The sequence below is a fragment of the Lutra lutra genome, chromosome 16, assembly GCF_902655055.1.
Source record: "Lutra lutra chromosome 16, mLutLut1.2, whole genome shotgun sequence".
Classification (NCBI taxonomy): domain Eukaryota; kingdom Metazoa; phylum Chordata; class Mammalia; order Carnivora; family Mustelidae; genus Lutra; species Lutra lutra.
Window position 1 is genome coordinate 13438000 of NC_062293.1, and position 18274 is coordinate 13456273.

Here is an 18274-nt window from a genome sequence, read left to right on the forward strand (position 1 = left end):
TGTTTCTTTTTCTCTCTTTCCCTCTTTTAGACAAAAATCAGTACTGATTTACTTTTTGCCAACTGTTGCCCTAAAATGCAATTGCGTTTGTCTTACAGGATCCCACATGAAGAATTATCACCAAAAAATACTCAACAATTATAGATAAAAAGCTCTCCTGCTATTGCATCATGTAACAAAATTAAACTGCGATATTACCAATCTAGTCAGTCATTATCTGTAATATCTTGAAAAAACCTGAAAGAAAATAAAGTATAGCCTTGTGTATTATTAAACTTGCCTTAGCTCAAATAATGAACTTGCCGAAAGAGAGGACACTAAAAATATAATCTAATCTCAAGCACTGTAAATATGTTACAATGCCTTGCAGAAAAATTCTTTTCCCACCAACTCTGTGAGATTTTACTGTGAGCACACAAGTATTCCCAAACTGAACAACTCCTTCCTGCCTACTGGGAGTTACTAAGGAGGAGACCTAACACCTCACCTCTGTTACTATACATAGTCAGGTCTCCATCCCTTCTCATTCTTCAGTTCTTGTATATGTCTTACTTGAAATGTGTAATATTTAAGGAATATTCATTCAACTATTTCAACAAAATAGCCTCTCTTAGAGTCCGATAGCCTCTGGCTGTCAAAAGGAGACAATCAAAAATTAAAATGTAATTCCTTTTACTTGTAAAGAATTACATGCAATGAGAAAGGTGATTTAAAATAAGGCTTAAATACAATAAATGTTGAGTCTAACTGTATCTTTTCAGTCACAACACTATAGTAGAAGATTTCTTTCAACAAGTCCTTAGTTATCTCTAAAATCTTTCATTGAAAAGCTAAGCTGGGGCAACTTGATGGCTCAGTCAGTTGGGTGTACAACTCTGGGTTTCAGCTCAGGTCATGATCTCAGTGTCCTGGGACTGAATCCTGAGTCAGGCTCTGTGCTCAGCAAGGAGTTTAATTGAGGATTCTCTCCCTCTGCCCCTACTTCCCCGCACGCTCTCTCTCTCTATATATATAAAATAAATAAATAAATCTTAAAAAAAGAAAGAAAAGCTAAGCCTAATCAAGTATTTTCCCAAAATTTTCAATCTACAACAAAGGAGACAAGAATATACAATGGGAAAAACACAGTCTCTTCAATAAATGGTGTCGGGAAAACTGGACAGCTACATGCACGAGAACGAAACTGGACCAGTTTCTCGCACAAGACACAAAAATAAACTCAAAACGGATTAAGTACCTAAATGCAAGAATTGAAACCACAAAACTTTTGGAAGAAAACACAGGCAGTAATCTCTTTGACACTGGCCTTAGCAACATTTTTCCAGATATGCCTCCTCAAGAAAGGGAAACAGAAGTAAAAATAAACTACTGGGACTACACCAAGATAAAAAGCTTTTGCAGCAAGGGAAACCATCAACAAAACAAAAAGGCAAACTACAATGGGAGAAGATATTTGCAAATAATATGCCCAAAAAGGGGTTGATACCCAAAATATAAGAAGAACTTATATAACTCAACACCAAGAAAATAAACAATTTGATTAAAATATGGGCAGAGGGGGCGCCTGGGTGGCTCAGTCAGTTAAGCATCTGCCTTCAGCTCAGGTCATGATCCAAGGGTTCTGGGATTGAGTCCTGCATCAGGTTTCTTGCTCAGTGGAGAGCCTGCTTCTCCCTCTGCCTGACTCTCCCCCTGGTTGTGCACTCTCTCTGTCTCTCTTTCTCTGACAAAAAAATAAACAAAATCTTTAAAAAAAAATAAAAATAAAATAAATAAAATAAAAAATGGGCAGAGGACCTGAATAGACATTTTTCCAAAGAAGACATAAAGATGGGCAACAGACACATGAAAAGATGTTCAACATCACTAATCATCACGGAAATGCAAATCAAAACTGCAGTGAAATACCACCTCATACTTATGAGAACGGCTACAATCAAAAAGACAAAAAATAGTAAATGTTGATGAGGATGTGGAGGAAAAGGAAACCTTGTGCACTGTTGGTAGAAATGCAGATCAGTGCAGCCACTGTAGGAAACACTGTGGAGGTTTCTCAAAAAATAAGAACTAGGGACGCCGGGGTGGCTCAGCTGGTTAAGCCACTGCCTTCAGCTCAGATCATGATCCTGGGTCCTGGGATCGAGTCCTGCACTGGGCTCCCTGCTTGGTGTGGAGCCCGCTTCTCCTTCTACATGCCGCTCCCTCTGCTTGTGCACACATGCATGCGTACTCTGACTGACAAATAAATAAGATCATTTTTTTAAAAATTAAGAAATACCAAACAATCCAGTAATTCCACTACTGACTATTTACCCAAAGAAAACAAAAACACTAATTTGAAAAAATGCACTCCTATGTTTATTGCAGCATTCTTTACAATAGCCAAGATACGGAAGCAGCCGAATCTATAAAAATAGATTAAGTAGATGCAGGGGCGCCTGGGTGGCTCAGTGGGTTAAGCAACTGCCTTCAGCTCGGGTGATGATCTCAGGGTCCTAAGATTGAGCCCCACACTGGGATACCTGATCATCAGGGAGTCTGCTTCTCCCTCTCCCCCTGCCTGCCGTTCCCCCTGCTTGCGCTTTTTCTATCAAATACATAAAATCTTTAAAAAAAAAAGATTAAGACAATGCAGTACAGAGATGCCTGGGTGGCTCAGCTGGTTGGGCATCTGGCTTTGGCTCAAGTCATGATCTCAGGATCCTCAGGTCGGGCCCCGTGCTGGACTCCCTGCTCAGTGGGGAACCTGCGTCTCCCTCTGCCTCTGCCTTTCTCTCCTCCACTTGTTCTCTCTCTCAAATAAATAAAATCTTTTTTTTTTTAAAGATTTTATTTATTTATTTGACAGAGAGAGATCACAAGTAGACGGAGAGGCAGGCAGAGAGAGAGAGAGAGAGAGAGGGAAGCAGGCTTCCTGCTGAGCAGAGAGCCCGATGTGGGACTCGATCCCAGGACCCTGAGATCACGACCCGAGCCAAAGGCAGTGGCTTAACCCACTGAGCCACCCAGACGCCCTCAAATAAATAAAATCTTAAAAAAAAAAAAAAAAAAAGATGATGATGATGACAATGGTGGTGATGATGATGTAGAACAAGGGCACCTAGGCAGCTCAGTCAGTTAAGTGTCTGACTTGATTTCAGCTCAGGTCCTGATTTCAGGGTCATGAGATTGAGCCCCGCATCAAGATTCTTTCTCTCTTTCTCTCCTTCTGCCCCTCTCTCCTCTCTCATTCGCATGTGCTCTCTCATTCTAAAATAAATAAAATATTAAAAAAAAAAAAAGATGCCGTGTGCGCACACCATACAAACTCACGCAAACACACACACACAATGGAATATTACTCGGCCATAAGAAAGAATGAGAGCAGGACACCTGGGTGGCTCAGTTGGTTGGGCAGCTGCCTTCGGCTCAGGTCGTGATCCCAGCCTCCTGGGATCAAGTCCCGCATCGGGCTCCTTGCTCGGTGGGGGGCCTGCTTCTCCCTCTGCCTCTGCCTGCCACTCTATCTGCCTGTGCTCACTCTCTCTGTCAAATAAATAAATAAAATCTTTAAAAAAAAAAAAAAAAAGAAAGAATGAGAGCTTGCCATTTGTGCCAACGTGGATGGACCCAGACGGCATTATGCTAAGTGAAATGAATCATAGAAAGACAAACACCATATGATTTCACTTATATGTGGAATCTAAAAAACAAAACAAGGGGTGCCTGGGTGGCTCACACATTAAGCGGCTGCCTTCGGTTCAGGTCATGATCCCAGAGTCCTGGGATCCAGCCTCCCATCAGGCTCTCTGCTCGGCGGGAAGCCTGCTTCTCCCTCTCCCACTCCCCTGCTTGTGTTCCCTCTCTCACTGTGTCTCTCTCTGTCAAAAAAATAAATAAAATCTTTAAAAATAAATCAATAAATGAATAAATAAATAAAAACAAATAAACAAAAGCAGAAACAGATCCATAAATACAGAGTATAAACTGATGGTTGCCAGAGGGTTGGGGGGTGAGAGGCAATGGGCAAAACAGGTAAAGGGGTATGGGAGCGACACTACAGCTTTCCAGCTATGGAATGAATAAGTTATGGGGATAAAGGTACAGCATAGGGAATATTGCCAATGGAACTCTAATAGCGTTGTATGGTGACAGATGGGGGCTACACTTGTGGTCAGCACAATACAGATCTGTTGAATCGCTATGCTATATATACGTGAAACTAACATAATACTGTGCGTCAACTCCACATCAATTAAAAAAAAGTTAATAACCAGGCACCTGGCTGGCTCAGTCGGTAGAGCAGGCAAATCTTGATCTCACAGTTGCCAGTTTGAGCCCCACACTGGATATAGGGAGTACTTAAAAAACAATAATAACATTCTCAGCTAGGGTTTAAAAATCTGGCAACCTTATGAAAAACATTCATTGATGTTTATGATGACTGAATTTGTAGCATAATTTTGGTTGATAATATTTTCTTTTGATTTCACTTTTGCCATTTATCTCATTCTATTTTGGTTCTTTTTATTTTTTTTTTTAAGATTTTATTTATTTATTTGTCAGAGAGAGAGCACAAGCAGGCAGAGTGGCAGGCAGAGGCAGAGACAGAAGCAGGCTCCCTGCTAGACAAGGAGCCCAATGCGGGACTCAATCCCAGGACCCTGGGATCATGACCTGAGCCAAAGGCAGTGGCTTAACCAACTGAGCCACCCAGGCGTCCCTATTTTGGTTCTTTTTAAGTCTTAATTTTAATTCCAGTTAGTTAAAATACAGTGTTATTCTATTTTGTTAATGTAAAAACTGTAAGTTTCCTATATAATCAATATTTCACAGGCATCCTGTTACACCAAATACAACTTATGTTCAGATAAGGAAAACAGACTTGCCTACCTCATTTAGCCAGTGCTCACAACGGTGGCAACTGTCACTCTCTGCAGCACAACACCAAACTCCGAACTAAGGTCCATGAATTCAAAGCCTAGGTAGTTAATTTTTAAGATACCCTCATGTCCTTACTCAGAGTCTATTTACTCTTTTTGAAGTAAAATTTCAGGGGCGCCTGGGTGGCTCAGTGGGTTAAGCCGCTGCCTTCGGCTCAGGTCATGATCTCAGGGTCCTGGGATCAAGTCCCGCATCGGGCTCTCTGCTCAGCAGGGAGCCTGCTTCCTCCTCTCTCTCTCTGCTTGCCTCTCTGTCTACTTGTGATCTCTCTCTGTCAAATAAATAAATAAAATCTTAAAAAAAAAAAAAGTTTGAAGTAAAATTTCAACTTTATATTTTATGATTCTAATTAATTTCTGGCTTGAAAAAAAATCAGCCATAAAAAACATTTCGGGAACAACCCAAGTAAATGTGATTATAGACTGGGCTTAAGGTAATATTAGAGAATCACTGTCAATTTTATTTGGTTAATAATAAAATTGTGATTATACAATTATGGCCTTACTTTTGGAGATGATACTAACATATTTGGGGGTAAATATGATGTCTGTCATTATTTTCAAATATCTCAGAAAAAAATTAACATGGTAAAATCTTACAATTTAAGTTTTGAAAATACAAATGTTCATTAAAACATCTATTTTCCTATAGGAAAATATTTTAATTTCTTCATAACAAAAAACTTTTAATATTTTTAAATTCTGTAACAAAGACTGGCTGGCTGATTTCCTAACTGCCTGAGAAAGTGAAATCCAAAAGTCAAAGCAGCAAACAGAAAAGAGGGAAAAGGTAGTTACAATGAGGCATGTTGAGAGTTGCAAGGAATGCAAACTGACAGCCTGACAGGAAGGGAACAGACATCAACACAATACGGTATAGAAAAGGGAAACATAGGGTTGGGGCCAGTAGGACAGGAGCTAGTCCAGAGCTCTCCAGCATTACAAAGCTGTGTAATACCTAACAGACTGGGATTTTTTCTTTTCTTTAAGATTTTATTTACTTATTTGAGAGAGAGAGAGAGAGAATGAGAGAGAGCGAGCATGAGAGGGGTAAGGTCAGAGGGAGAAGCACACCCCCTGCCAAGCAGGGAATCCGATGCGGAACTTGATCCCGGGACTCCAGGACCATGACCCGAGCTGAAGGCAGCCACTCAACCAACTGAGCCACCCAGATGCCCCAGCCTGAGATTCTTAACTTGCTTTTTATTACTAACTCACTGCCTAACCATGGTATTTTCTCTTAAGTAAGATTACCAAAAGTTGAAAAGGAAAAAAAAAAAAATTCATCTAATAGCAGAACTCTACAACTAGCAATACATATATATAAACTTGGCCAATATTCCCAAGTATCTGTTTCAAATAAACAACTTTATATATACTGCTTTTACATGAAAGTAAGCATTTTCCATGTTCTTCCATATCACCTAAATGGTAACAAGGAATGCACAGAATTTAATTAAAGATGTCCTCCCTTACTGGAAGCCAACCGATTTTTTTACTTTCACACACAGCACTGCAATGAACACCATTCCACACACAATTTCTTCCTTCTTTTGGATTATTTACTTGGGATAGCATCCCAGAAATGAGATTAGTGGGTCAAAGGTATCAACATATTACCAAGCTGCGTTCTCCCTCACACTCCACGAACACAAGAGTATACTCATTTCATTACAACTTTATCCTAGACATCAGTTATACTTTTTCCCCCCAACATTATTGAGGTATACAAAACACTGCATATAATTGTAATCGTAATTGGTATACAAAACACTGCATATAGTTAATGTATAAATTTGGCAATAGCACATATGTCCACACATGTTACTATCATCACGACATAGGTAATAAACATATCCATGTTTCCTGGCTAAACATTTAATTTTAGGAATTCAGTAGTTGTAAAATAGTATCTAACTTCAAAATGCTAAGTAAAACAACAGAAAAATTTCCCATATGCTCCTTCATTAACAGCAATTACTCTTCTGTGATTTTTCAGAAGTCATTTAACCTTCTGGGACTTTGTATGCCTCCAAAATGAGAAGACTGTACCAACCTCACTACTCAAGGGAGTAAAAATTAAAGAGGCTCTGTTTTTAACACATGAGACTAGCAGAATGTCAAGACTGATGGGTTCCAGTGTTACTGAGGTCATGAGCACAGGCATTCTCAGATACTGCTGCAGCATGTGTGCATCAGAAACAAATCTGACAATGTCTGTTAAAACTCTTAGCATATATTGGGACACCTGGGTGGCTCAGTGGGGTAAGCGGCTGCCTTCCACTCAGGTCATGGTCCCAGGGTCCTGGGATCGAGCCCTGTGTCAGGCTCCCTTCTCAGCAGGGAGCCTGCTTCTACTGCTCCCCTGCCTGTGCTCTCTCTCTCTCCTCTCTCCTCTTCTCTCTCTCTCTCTCTGTCACTGTCAAATAATTAAATAAAATCTTTAAAAAATAAAAAAAATAAAAAACTATAAGCATGTAATTTTAACCCAGATATCCAATTTTTTTTAAAAGATTTTATTTATTTATTTGAGAGAGAGACAGTGAGAGAGAGCATGAGTGAGGAGAAGATCAGAGAGAGAAGCAGACTCCCCACGGAGCCAGGAGTCCGATGTGGGACTCGATCCTGGAACTCCAGGATCATGACCTGAGCTGAAGGCAGTCGCCCAACCAACTGAGCCACCCAGGCATCTCCAGATATCCAACTTTTAAAACTCCTTCACCCAGAGGCGCCTGGGTGGCGAAGTCAGTTAAGTGCCCAACCCTTGATTTTGGCTCAGGTCACGATCTCAGGGCAGGCTCCACACTCAACAGAAACTCTGTTTGAGACTCTCTGTCCCTCTCCCTCTACCCCAGCCCCTACCCACCCCCCACCCCCCCAACCTCCCTCTCTCACTCTCTCTAAAAATAAATGTACCTCCTTTTTTTGGAGGTTTGTTTTTTTTTTTTAATTTATTTGTCTGAGAGACGAGCACAAGTAGGGGGAGCAGCAGGCAGACAGAGAGGGAGAAGCAGACTCCCCACTGAGCGGGGAGCCCAATGCAGGGCTCGATCCCAGGACTTGGGGCTCTATCCCAGGACACGGGGCTCGATCCCAGGACCCTGGGATCATGACCTGAGCCGAAGGCAGATGCTTAACCCACTAAGCCAGCCAGGTACCCCTAAATTCGTCTTTAAAAAAAAAAAAACCTCCTTCACCCAGACATTCAACTTTTAAGACTATCCTACAGAAACAAACAACAGTAAGAAAGAATATATGTTCATTACAGGATGAATTATAATGAACAACCTAGAAAACTAGGACCAGCTGAACGCCCACCAATGGGAGAATTTTTTTTTTTTTTAAAGATTTTATTTATTTATTTGACAGAGAGAGATCACAAGCAGGCAGAGAGGCAGGCAGAGAGAGGAGGAAGCAGGCTCCCCGTTGAGCAGAGAGCCCGATGCGGGGCTCGATCCCAGGACCCTGAGATCATGACCCGAGCCGAAGGCAGCGGCTTAACCCACTGAGCCACCCAGGCGCCCCATCTTTTTTAATTTTTAAAGGAAAACCCGTATCTACATTATTTAAGTATTTATGTTTGTCACTATAGAGAAAAGTACTAAAGATAGAGCAAACTAGTAACAACGACCTCTTCAGATGGGGTAAAAAGGGGAGAGATAGGGTTCCCTTCTTCATAGTCCTCTGTTATTTGACTTCTTATTATCTGGCTTGTTGGTAACTTTAAATGTCCACAGGTAGTAAAGACTTTATTAAAGGAGGTTCACATTCTTAAATGAATGGTTAAATTATATCCAACATGCCAAAGGAGTAAGATAGTTCTTTCAAGTTTACAACAAAAACAGTTAATACTTTTAAAACTTCTGATACAAAAGCATAATAAAAAGCTTAACTCCCGTTTAACTCAGCACCCCCTCCCCCAAATTCTGGATAACTGAAACATTACATTACTCAAATCACTGAGCTGTGCAAAAAATCCCACCAAGGGTGTGTGAGCATGTAGGCTCAACCCCTTCTCCCACTCACTCCTCGATTCACTCCAGTGAACTGGCAGCACTTACGAAGAAAAGGATTCCTATTCTATGAGTACCTGAAGAGTAAGAATCTTTTTAATTAATTTCTTGCCCAAAGAAAACAGGAAAAAAACACAAGGAGCACCCTACTTAGTCTCTCCTCTCTAAGGGAAATTTTCTACTGAAGGGAAAAACACATTTAGGAAGGACAGGCAAGCATTTCAATTTATTCAAGCTTAACATTTAATTGATGTGTGTTAACAGTTTTAAAATTTGGCTCTTATTGACTGAAAATACACAAACTTGAAAAGGACACTATCAATGTTCCCACTCATGACTAGGAACAATGTTTGAGTGTATACCCATCAAGGCAAGGATATTGTCATCCAGAATTAGTAGGCACCACAGTAAGGTGGAGTATTAAAATATTATAATCTCTCTTGAAATTAGCATATAAAAAATCAAATCTCAAACAATGCTCAATTTAAGTAACTCAAAATTCTCAAAGTAGAAAGCAGTCCCATTTTAAACATACCATGCCTACAATCTTCATCAGCTTGCCCATAGTTTTTCTGCAAAATAAAAGATACAAGATAAAATTAAGTAGTTCAAGGGCTGCTTAACACAGGTTTTATCCAAAAAAGCTCAGCTTTGTTTCAAAGTTTAATTATTAATGTTTCAAACGTACCATTCACAGAGCAAAACAAGTCATGTGCTCTCTGAGGTTTACATAGCACTCTACAAATAAACGTTATAATGCACTTCCCCGTCCATTTACTCACTCCGACTTCTCACTTTCTCTAGCTCCACATCACCAGAACCTCCACCTTCATGATCACCCTCAGCTAAAGTCTTCACTGAGAAAACCAAAGCCATGAGACGAGAACTTCCATGAACTGTCACACCAGGTCTTCCTGCTTCCCAGCACACTCTGCCTTCCCTCTGTCACCAGACAAGCCATCCAGGTCTCCTTTCTCGAGCCTATCATTCCACTTGCGCATACCTGCTCTATGGCCCACTCAAGGAACATCACTCCGGCAAGCTCTCTATTTCTCCTACATCACTGGCTTTTTTGCTTTCTGTTGGTTCAGTCCTAGAAACAAACAGTGCTATTTCAACCCACCTTTTAAAAAAAAAATCTTCTCTTGACTTCACGTCTCCCACCAGCTACCACTCCCACTTTTTGTGCCCCTTTGGGACAAAACTCAAGAACTGTCTTACTCATGTATTGCAAGTCCTTCCCCATGACTCGGTCTTAAACTTTCTTTAGTCAGACGTTCACCCACCATTCCATGGAAGCTACTCTCATGGAGGTCTCCAGTGACCTGAACCGTATCCAGTTAGACACAAACGACATTTCCATGTTCCCATTCAGATACACTGTCACATCCCAGCCAACTCTCAACTCTCACTACTCGATCCACAGCAACTGACACTGTTCAACACTCCCTCACTTGGATCCACTTTCCTCACATGGCTACCGGACACCATCCTCCCTTAGCTTCCCCTTCCACCAAGGGTTACCCTTCAGGCTGCTCTGCTGGTCCCTCCTCTTCTCCCCAACCTCCTAACACTGTAGACCTAAGTCCTCAGTCCTCTCCTCTTCTCTGTGTACACTCATTCCCTTGGTGATCTCACCCAGGCTCCAGACTTTACATACATATTACTCACTGGCCACCAACTCTTAAGTTAGTGTCTTTGACCCAAACCTCCCTGCCAAAATCCACACCTGCATATTTGACTGCTTACTCAACATCTCTAGCTACATATCTAAATGACATCTCCGACTCAGTAGGTCCAAAACTGAGCTCCCATCTTCCCCAGCAAAACTTGCTCCCCATCTTCAGCCTTGTCATCGCAATTGAAGAAAACCCACTTTCCAATTGCTCAGACAAAACAACACTGAGGTAAGGAATCTGTGTCTGCTCCCTTTCTCTCACTCCCTCCATTCATGTATTAAGAAATCTTACTAGCTCTATCTTCATCTCAGAACCACAACCAAAGCACTTCTCAATCCACTGCCACCATTTTGTCTGAGTCACTATCATCTCTGACCGGGATTATTCCAACAGCCTCTAAACTGGTCCTCCTGCCTCTACACTTACCCCTCTATAGCCTATTCTCAAAACAAACGCCAAAGAATTCCTGCCAAATCAGATCATACCACTCCTCTAATCAAAACCCCACAAGAGAGACTTCTGGGTGGCTCAGTCACTTAAGCATCTGCTTTTGGCTCAGGTCACAATCCCAGGGCCCTGGAATAGAGTCCCACATCAGGCTCCTTGCTCAGTGAGGGGCCTGCTGTCACTCCCCATGCTAGTGCTCCTCCCTCTGACAAATAAATAAAATCTAAAAATAAAAAAACAAAAAATTAAAAAACCACAAGAGCTCCCTGTCTTAAGTAGGAGAAAAACAGGTCCTTATAGGGGTTCTTATAGGGCCCCACAAGATCTAGCTCTGTTACCCTCTCCCCATTATATACTTTTCTCCAGCACACTGGCCTCCTAGCTATTTCTCAAACATGCCAGTCAGGCTTCTGCCTCAGGATCTTTGCACGGACTATTTCCTCTGCCTGTAATGCTCTTCCTCCAGATTTTGACAAGGCTCACTCCCCTACCTCCTTCACATCACCTCATCAGTGAAACCAACCTTGACCACTCAATTTAAAATTGCAACCTGTCCCTAACTCTAGTATCCACAATCACCCTTGCCCTGTCCATCTTTTTTTTTTCAAGCAGAGTGCTACCTTCTAATAATCTAAAGTCTCTACCTGCATATAATATCTGTTGTTTATTGTCTGTCCCCCAATACAAAAATTACCATGAAGATCTTTCTGTTTTTCATCAATGTATACTAAGTACCTAGACCAGTGTCCAGCACATAGTATACACTCAATAAATATTTGCTGAATGAGTGAATAATCCAAAATGTTACACAGTAGTACAATGTTAAAGGCTTAAAAACTGCTGTTGCAATTAAACATATTCAGCAATCACTAGCCAGGTCACTCACCTCCTCAGCCCCAAATTAGGTGAGTATGACCCACAATTGTCCCCACTCGGTGAAAAAGTCCCTTTTACATGGTTCGTAACTGGCTTATCAACAGTGTTTACTCACCAGTTGCAAAAATGAGGCAATTCTGTAAAGAAGACTCTCGATTTTGATGCTTTCTATCTCCAGTGGACATGGCCCTGGGAAGTCGGCCATGGAGTACTGGCCAAGAGAAAGGAGGGCCTCTGTGCAGTGCTTGAGGGTCATTTCATAGTCCTGCCTCTTAAGTGATTCACACGCTTGTTCACATGACTTCTCAGCTCTTCTGTCTTCCATGACTCAGGGACAAAATCCTACAGGAAGAAAGAACAAGTCAGAGAAGGTTTTAAAATCTTACTAAAAGGGGTGCCTGGGGGGCTCAGTCGGTTGGCCGTCTGCTTTTGGCTCAGGTTGTGGTCCCGGGATCGAGCCCCACGTCGGGCTACCGGATCGGCGGGGAGCCTGCTTCTCCCTCTTCCTCTGCCTGCAGCTCCCACTGCTTGTGTGCTCTCTCTCTCTCTGTCAAATAAATAAAAACCTTTAAAAAAATTTTTTTTATTTAAAAAAAAATAAAAATTAAAAAGAAATAAAATCTTAGTAAATTGTAACCTCATTCCTACCTCCACTGGTTTAATTATCTAAGTAGTTACTCTGAATCCGCCTTCTGATCAAGCTGCAGCTGAGCACTGGTGACTGATACCACAAAATCTGTACTTTTCTTTTATATTTTACGAAGTCTTTACCAAGATCCAAGCAAAATGTCAACCATAAGTCCGTATCATACAAACAATGCATCAAATGTATACATGAGGCAAATGTATAAATGAAACATGACTTTGAATACTACAGAGGGCAACAAACCATGAAGGCTTTTTTTTTTTTTTTTTTTTTAGCCAGAAGGCACAGAAATGTTTCATAATCCAAACCTCCCGATTTCAGTCTTGTAATTCTGTGACTGTGACTGCAGAGCATCAAAATCTCTACCAAGCAGGATTTTCCCCACCAACATAAAAAAATGGCTAAAGTCCAAGTTTGAACTGCTGATTAATTCAATTCAACAAGGATTTCCTGAGGCCAAGCCCCGTGCTCAGAGCACTGAAGTCAGGGATGGGAGTATGGCATCACTGCTTTCAAGAAACTGTGATTCTAGCAAGAGCAGCAAAGCACAAATGAACAATTACAAGAAAGACTTATTCCATCTGCCGAAAAGCATGAGCTGGCCTCAAAAGGTGAACAGAAGTTCACCACACAGAGATGATAGGAAAAGTGTATGTGGGCTTTTCAGAGAGAAGAGTTCGAGTGAAATGACTAGAGAAGAAACTATGTGATTTAAACTCCAGCTGCGTCAGGGAAAGAGGAAGAGGAGAGATGAATGACCTCGTGCCACAAGAAGTGAGAGCTTTATTCCACAGGCGATGGGGCATGACAGATTTTTAAATAAGGAAAGAATCTGGGGCGCCTGGGTGGCACAGTTAAGTGCCCAGCTCTTGGTTTCGACTCAGCTTGTAATTTCAGGGTCGTGAGATCAAGCCCCGTGTCAGGCTCCGCACTGAGTGCAGAGCCTGCTTAAGGCTCATTCCCTCCCTCTCTCTCTCTGGCTACCCCCTCAACTAAATAAATCTTTAAAAATAAAAATAAAAATAATTAAGGAAGGAAGGACTCTCTCGTATAGAAGTCATGTGAAGAACGAGCAGGCACTGCCATGAATAAGGGATCACTAGGAGGCAGTCCAAGGAAGACAGACTGAGGGTTCAAGTGCAACCTCTCCCTGGCTGGACCACATGCACGCCAAGAGCACAAAAGAGCACAAAAGCCAGGCAGACAAGACCTAAAATCCTGTGACCTGACAATCACGATACTGTTTCCAAGGGTGAGTCTTGCTGACCTCTCGCCGCCAGCTCCGTGGAGCATGGAGATTGCTGTTCTTGCCTGCTCCCCCCTTACTCGCTCTCCTGCTCCTCCCCACCTTCCACCTTACCAAGTGGCCCCAGGGACTTCTCTGTCCCGCTTGTCTCTCTCCAGCCCACACGTGTATGCTCCTGCCCAGCTGGCCTCTCCGGCTTTGATGACCACTGGCCCCACGCTCTCCCAGCTGTTCCTCGGCCACATGCTGCCTCAGCGCAGCAGCGAAAGCCAAGGGGAGACACCTGCCGATGGGTCCCCAAAACACAGTGGTGCAGCGAGTGAGGCAGGGGGACAGACATCACAGAGGTCCGGGCCCCTTCAACTTCGAGATACCTGTATGTCAAAAAATGTAGAAATTTCCGAGGAATGGACCAAGAAAGAGTCAAAAAGGACTTCAGCCTCTGTTAACATTTGTTAAAATGGCTGGTATGCACATGGGATACAATATTCTCTACTTTGCTCCATTTGAAATTTTAAGTAAAAAAATACCAAAGCATGGTTTAAAAATTACAGGATATTTTAAATGTTTACATTTAACAAACTAACTTTTACCAAGAACCACAAAAAAAAAAAAAAAAAAAAAAAAAACCACCCGTATTTGTTGTGAATTACACAAGATAATCCAACAAATAAGGTCGCCCGGGTGGCTTGGTCGGTTGAGTGTCCAACTCTTGATTTCAGCTCAGGTCATGATCTCAGCATCATGAAATCAAGCCCCAAGTCCGGCTCTATACTCAGCAGGGAATCTGCTTGAGGATTCCCTCTCTCCCTCTCCTCCTCTCTCTCTAAGATAAATAATTAAATCTTTAAATAAATAAATAATCCAATAGATATTTAAAGTACTGTGTCCTCAGTCTCTACACTGCCTCCCTTTCAACTACCTCAGGCCTCCTTCAATGGACCACAAGACCCAGTTTGACTTAGAGGAGCTGAAATATGTAGGATATAGTTGGTATTCATGCCCCTTATACAAGCATGCATTAATTTGGATAAAATCAATTACCAAACAAAAACCAAAAATAATGATTTCTATATTACTACAGTGACTTTGCCCCTTAAGCATAAGAATGGCATGACAAGATAACCACTAACTTACTATACAGACCTCAGTTAATGCTACTGACACTATGGCCCGAATAGTTCTTTGTTTCTGGAGACCGCCTTGTGCTTTGTTAAGATGTGTAATGGCATCTCTGGCCTCTGCCCACTAGATGCCACTAGTATCTTCCACCTTATGACAACTAAAAGGGTCTCCAGACAGGAGCAAATGTCCCCTGGGGAGTAAAATCATTCCTGATTGAGAACTACTGACACAAACAAGCATATAGTGTCTGCTTGTCAGAAAAGAGCAACAATAAATAGATAAACCACAGTTATCGTTCTGGGGCAGAGGCCCCAGAATGAGCAAATCCTTCCTATAAAACTCTCAGCCCACATCTAGAAAATACTACAAAAAGAAGTAAAAAGATCTTTCTTAGGAAAAGAATGCAGCACAGTGATCCAGAGCACAGGCTGAGCCAGAGGATTTGCATTCAAAACCCACCAGCCCCCGTCGCTAACCAACCCCCTCACTCACCATCAGTCCTGTCACTCTGTCACTCAGACACTCATCAGCTGCATGGCCTGGGGCAAGTGACTTAACCTCCTGTATCTCAACTTACCTCTAACATGGCAAAACAACTGATGCCTACCTGCTATGGTTAGTGCAGGATTAGGTAAAATAATACGTATAGAACACTTATAAGAATAGCTGGCACAGTATGTGCTCAGTTAAGTGCCAGCTATTGTTATTTCCCTAAAATTCCAAGTTTTCGGGGCGCCTGGGTGGCTCAGTGGGTTAAAGCCTCTGCCTTCGGCTCAGGTCATGATCCCAGGGTCCTGGGATCGAGCCCCACATGGGGCTCTCTGCTCAGCAGGGAGCCTGCTTCCCTTCTTCTCTCTCTGCCTGCCTCTCTGCCTACTTGTGATCCCTGTCTGTGAAATAAACAAATAAATAATCTTTTTTTAAATTAAATAAATAAAATAAAATTCCAGTTTTCAATTTAAATAAAGTAGAATCACTGCACTGATCTCAACATACAATAATGTATTTATAGAAAACAAAACAGCACTCTACGTAACTACTTTACTTACTGTTAACAGAGGTATTATTTTCATCCCTTTTATCCATCTCAATAAACTGATAATGACTATGGAAGAACAGCCTTTGGAGAAGTAAGTTAGTTTGTATGTCACTGATTTAGACGAGATAACCCCTAAAAGGGACTACAAAGGGAGATCACAAAGACTCCTACCAACATTAGCCACCAAACATTTTCACCAGGGAAATCTCAGTAACATTAACATGTAAGTAGAGATTAGAGGCAGAAGTTTTGTGGCTCAATGACTTAAAGAGTTAACATCTGATTCATTAGGTTCAATTGCCAACCTCAGAAGAGGATGTGAAAGTTTCTACCACAAATACCTTCATTAATCAGGTCCTGATCATTAGTTTCTGCCTAAGTCCTTCCTGAACCTCCTAGAGGTACTTGGCTGTAGAGTGGATCAGGACGAAGCAGGTCTTATTCAACTGTTTCCTCTGGTTTTTCAGAAAACAGCATGACCTTGCTACACATGCTGCTAAAGATGAAGTGCTTTCTCAAACATAAAATAAAAACTGCCAGTCAAAGTGAGACAATGTCACAGACAATGCTAAAATGGACTATAGAAAATAAGTATGAAGAGATTTGGAACTACTTCTCCTAAAGGAGGCCAGCACCCAGCTACACCTCACTGTGGGGGACAGACCCTCTTGTCTGGGATACAGACACAGCCTCATCAATAGCACACGATCTGCTGCCTGGCCAGAACGGCCTTATCCAAGTGCAGACACTGACCAAGCTGGCTCTAGGAGAACCTCTCCCATGGGGACAGGGAGGTCCAGGGAAAAGGAGCTGAGTCCCATGAATCACATCAATACAGGAAGAAGCACCACATCTGCCTATTGTGAGAGCTACCCTCTACCAGCCTTGATTCTTCTCTTCCTGTTAAAAACATTCAAGTTGCGGGGCACCTGGGTAGCTCAGTGGGTTAAGCCTCTGCCTGGTCGTGACCTCAGGGTCCTGGGATCAGGCCCCACATCAGGCTCTCTGCTCAGCAGGGAGCCTGCTTCCCCTCTCTGCCGACTTGTGATCTCTGTCAAATAAATAAATAAAATCTTAAAAAAGGAAAACATTCAAGTTGCATAAAAAGAACATAAAACACTAATTTTCTACAAACTCTGACCCCTGTGGGGAACATGGGCTTGAGAGTATGTAACTTCACAGGCAAGAAAGCGGGAATCAGAAACCAAGGTTCCAATCCAAATCCATGAACTCCTGCAATCCGCTGCTGACCTATAAAAGAGACTAATATCATTAGTTGTTTGGCCACCCAGCACCCATTCCTCTTCCTGGTAATAGGAGCCTGTACTCTCCCTCTGAGAATTCACCTCTCCCCTACTGTCATCCATGCGGCTCCTGAAGAGTTGACTGCACCAAGGAAGCTAAGGCTGTCATGTGACCATGACTGGCCAATCCAAGCCTCACAGCCCCAAACACCAAGATTGGCTCAGGGTAAGACATGTGACCCCATCAGAACCAATGAGACATGAGACTTTTGCTAAGGCTTCTGGGAAAGAGACAAGTGTTCTTTCCTGCTGAACCTAAAATCTGAGGCTCCAGGGGATGAATATGCTGCAGCCATTTTTCTTCCATATAGTGCCTACAACTGAAGTTTACACAGAAAAAGGCAGAGTTGATTCATGGGGAGAAACTGGGTCCTGATTAATTACTTGAGCCTGACTCCTTCTAGCTATGCCTGAACTTTGCAGTTAGGTGAGCCAAGAAATTTCTTTCTAGTTTAAGACAGTTCAGGTTGATGCTTCAGGCAGTTGGAACTAACTGATGTATGTGTACATCTAATTAGTACTTTACAGGAAGTGAAAGACAGAAGGAGCTGGTAATTGTCTCATAAAACAGTATCTACACACATGATTGCTAATAGCACTGGCCACAGTTATTGATTACTAATAACAGTAAGTGTAAAGAGGAAAAAAAGGTGTGATATTTGGTTATTCTGCCTGGTGAAAATATAATTCTAAAACGTGTTTAAATGACTTCACCATAAAGCTACTTTGGCAATAATAAGAACCATTTACTGAACGCTTACTGTGTGATGGATGTTGTTGAAAATGAGCTACATAATCTAATTTAATCCCCATAATGACCTTACAAGGTAGATATTATTATTTTTCCAATCTCATTTACAGAGAAGGAAACTGAAGCACAGAAAAGTTACTTACCCACAGTTATACCGTAAACAACAGAGGCAGGATTCAAATTCAGACAGTATGACCCAGTTCATGCTTTTAGCCAGGACACTGAC

General features: G+C 41.9%; 1 protein-coding gene across 1 annotated transcript in view; it reads right to left on the reverse strand.

Annotated features, from left to right (window-relative positions):
* The window catches only part of HELZ (helicase with zinc finger), a 169419-nt gene that overhangs the window by 128178 nt on the left and 22967 nt on the right, over positions 1-18274 (reverse strand). Inside the window, 2 exon segments of the mRNA XM_047706136.1 lie at positions 9471-9507; positions 12053-12279. Coding sequence (XP_047562092.1) covers positions 9471-9507; positions 12053-12262 — 247 coding nt within the window. The 5' untranslated portion in view covers positions 12263-12279.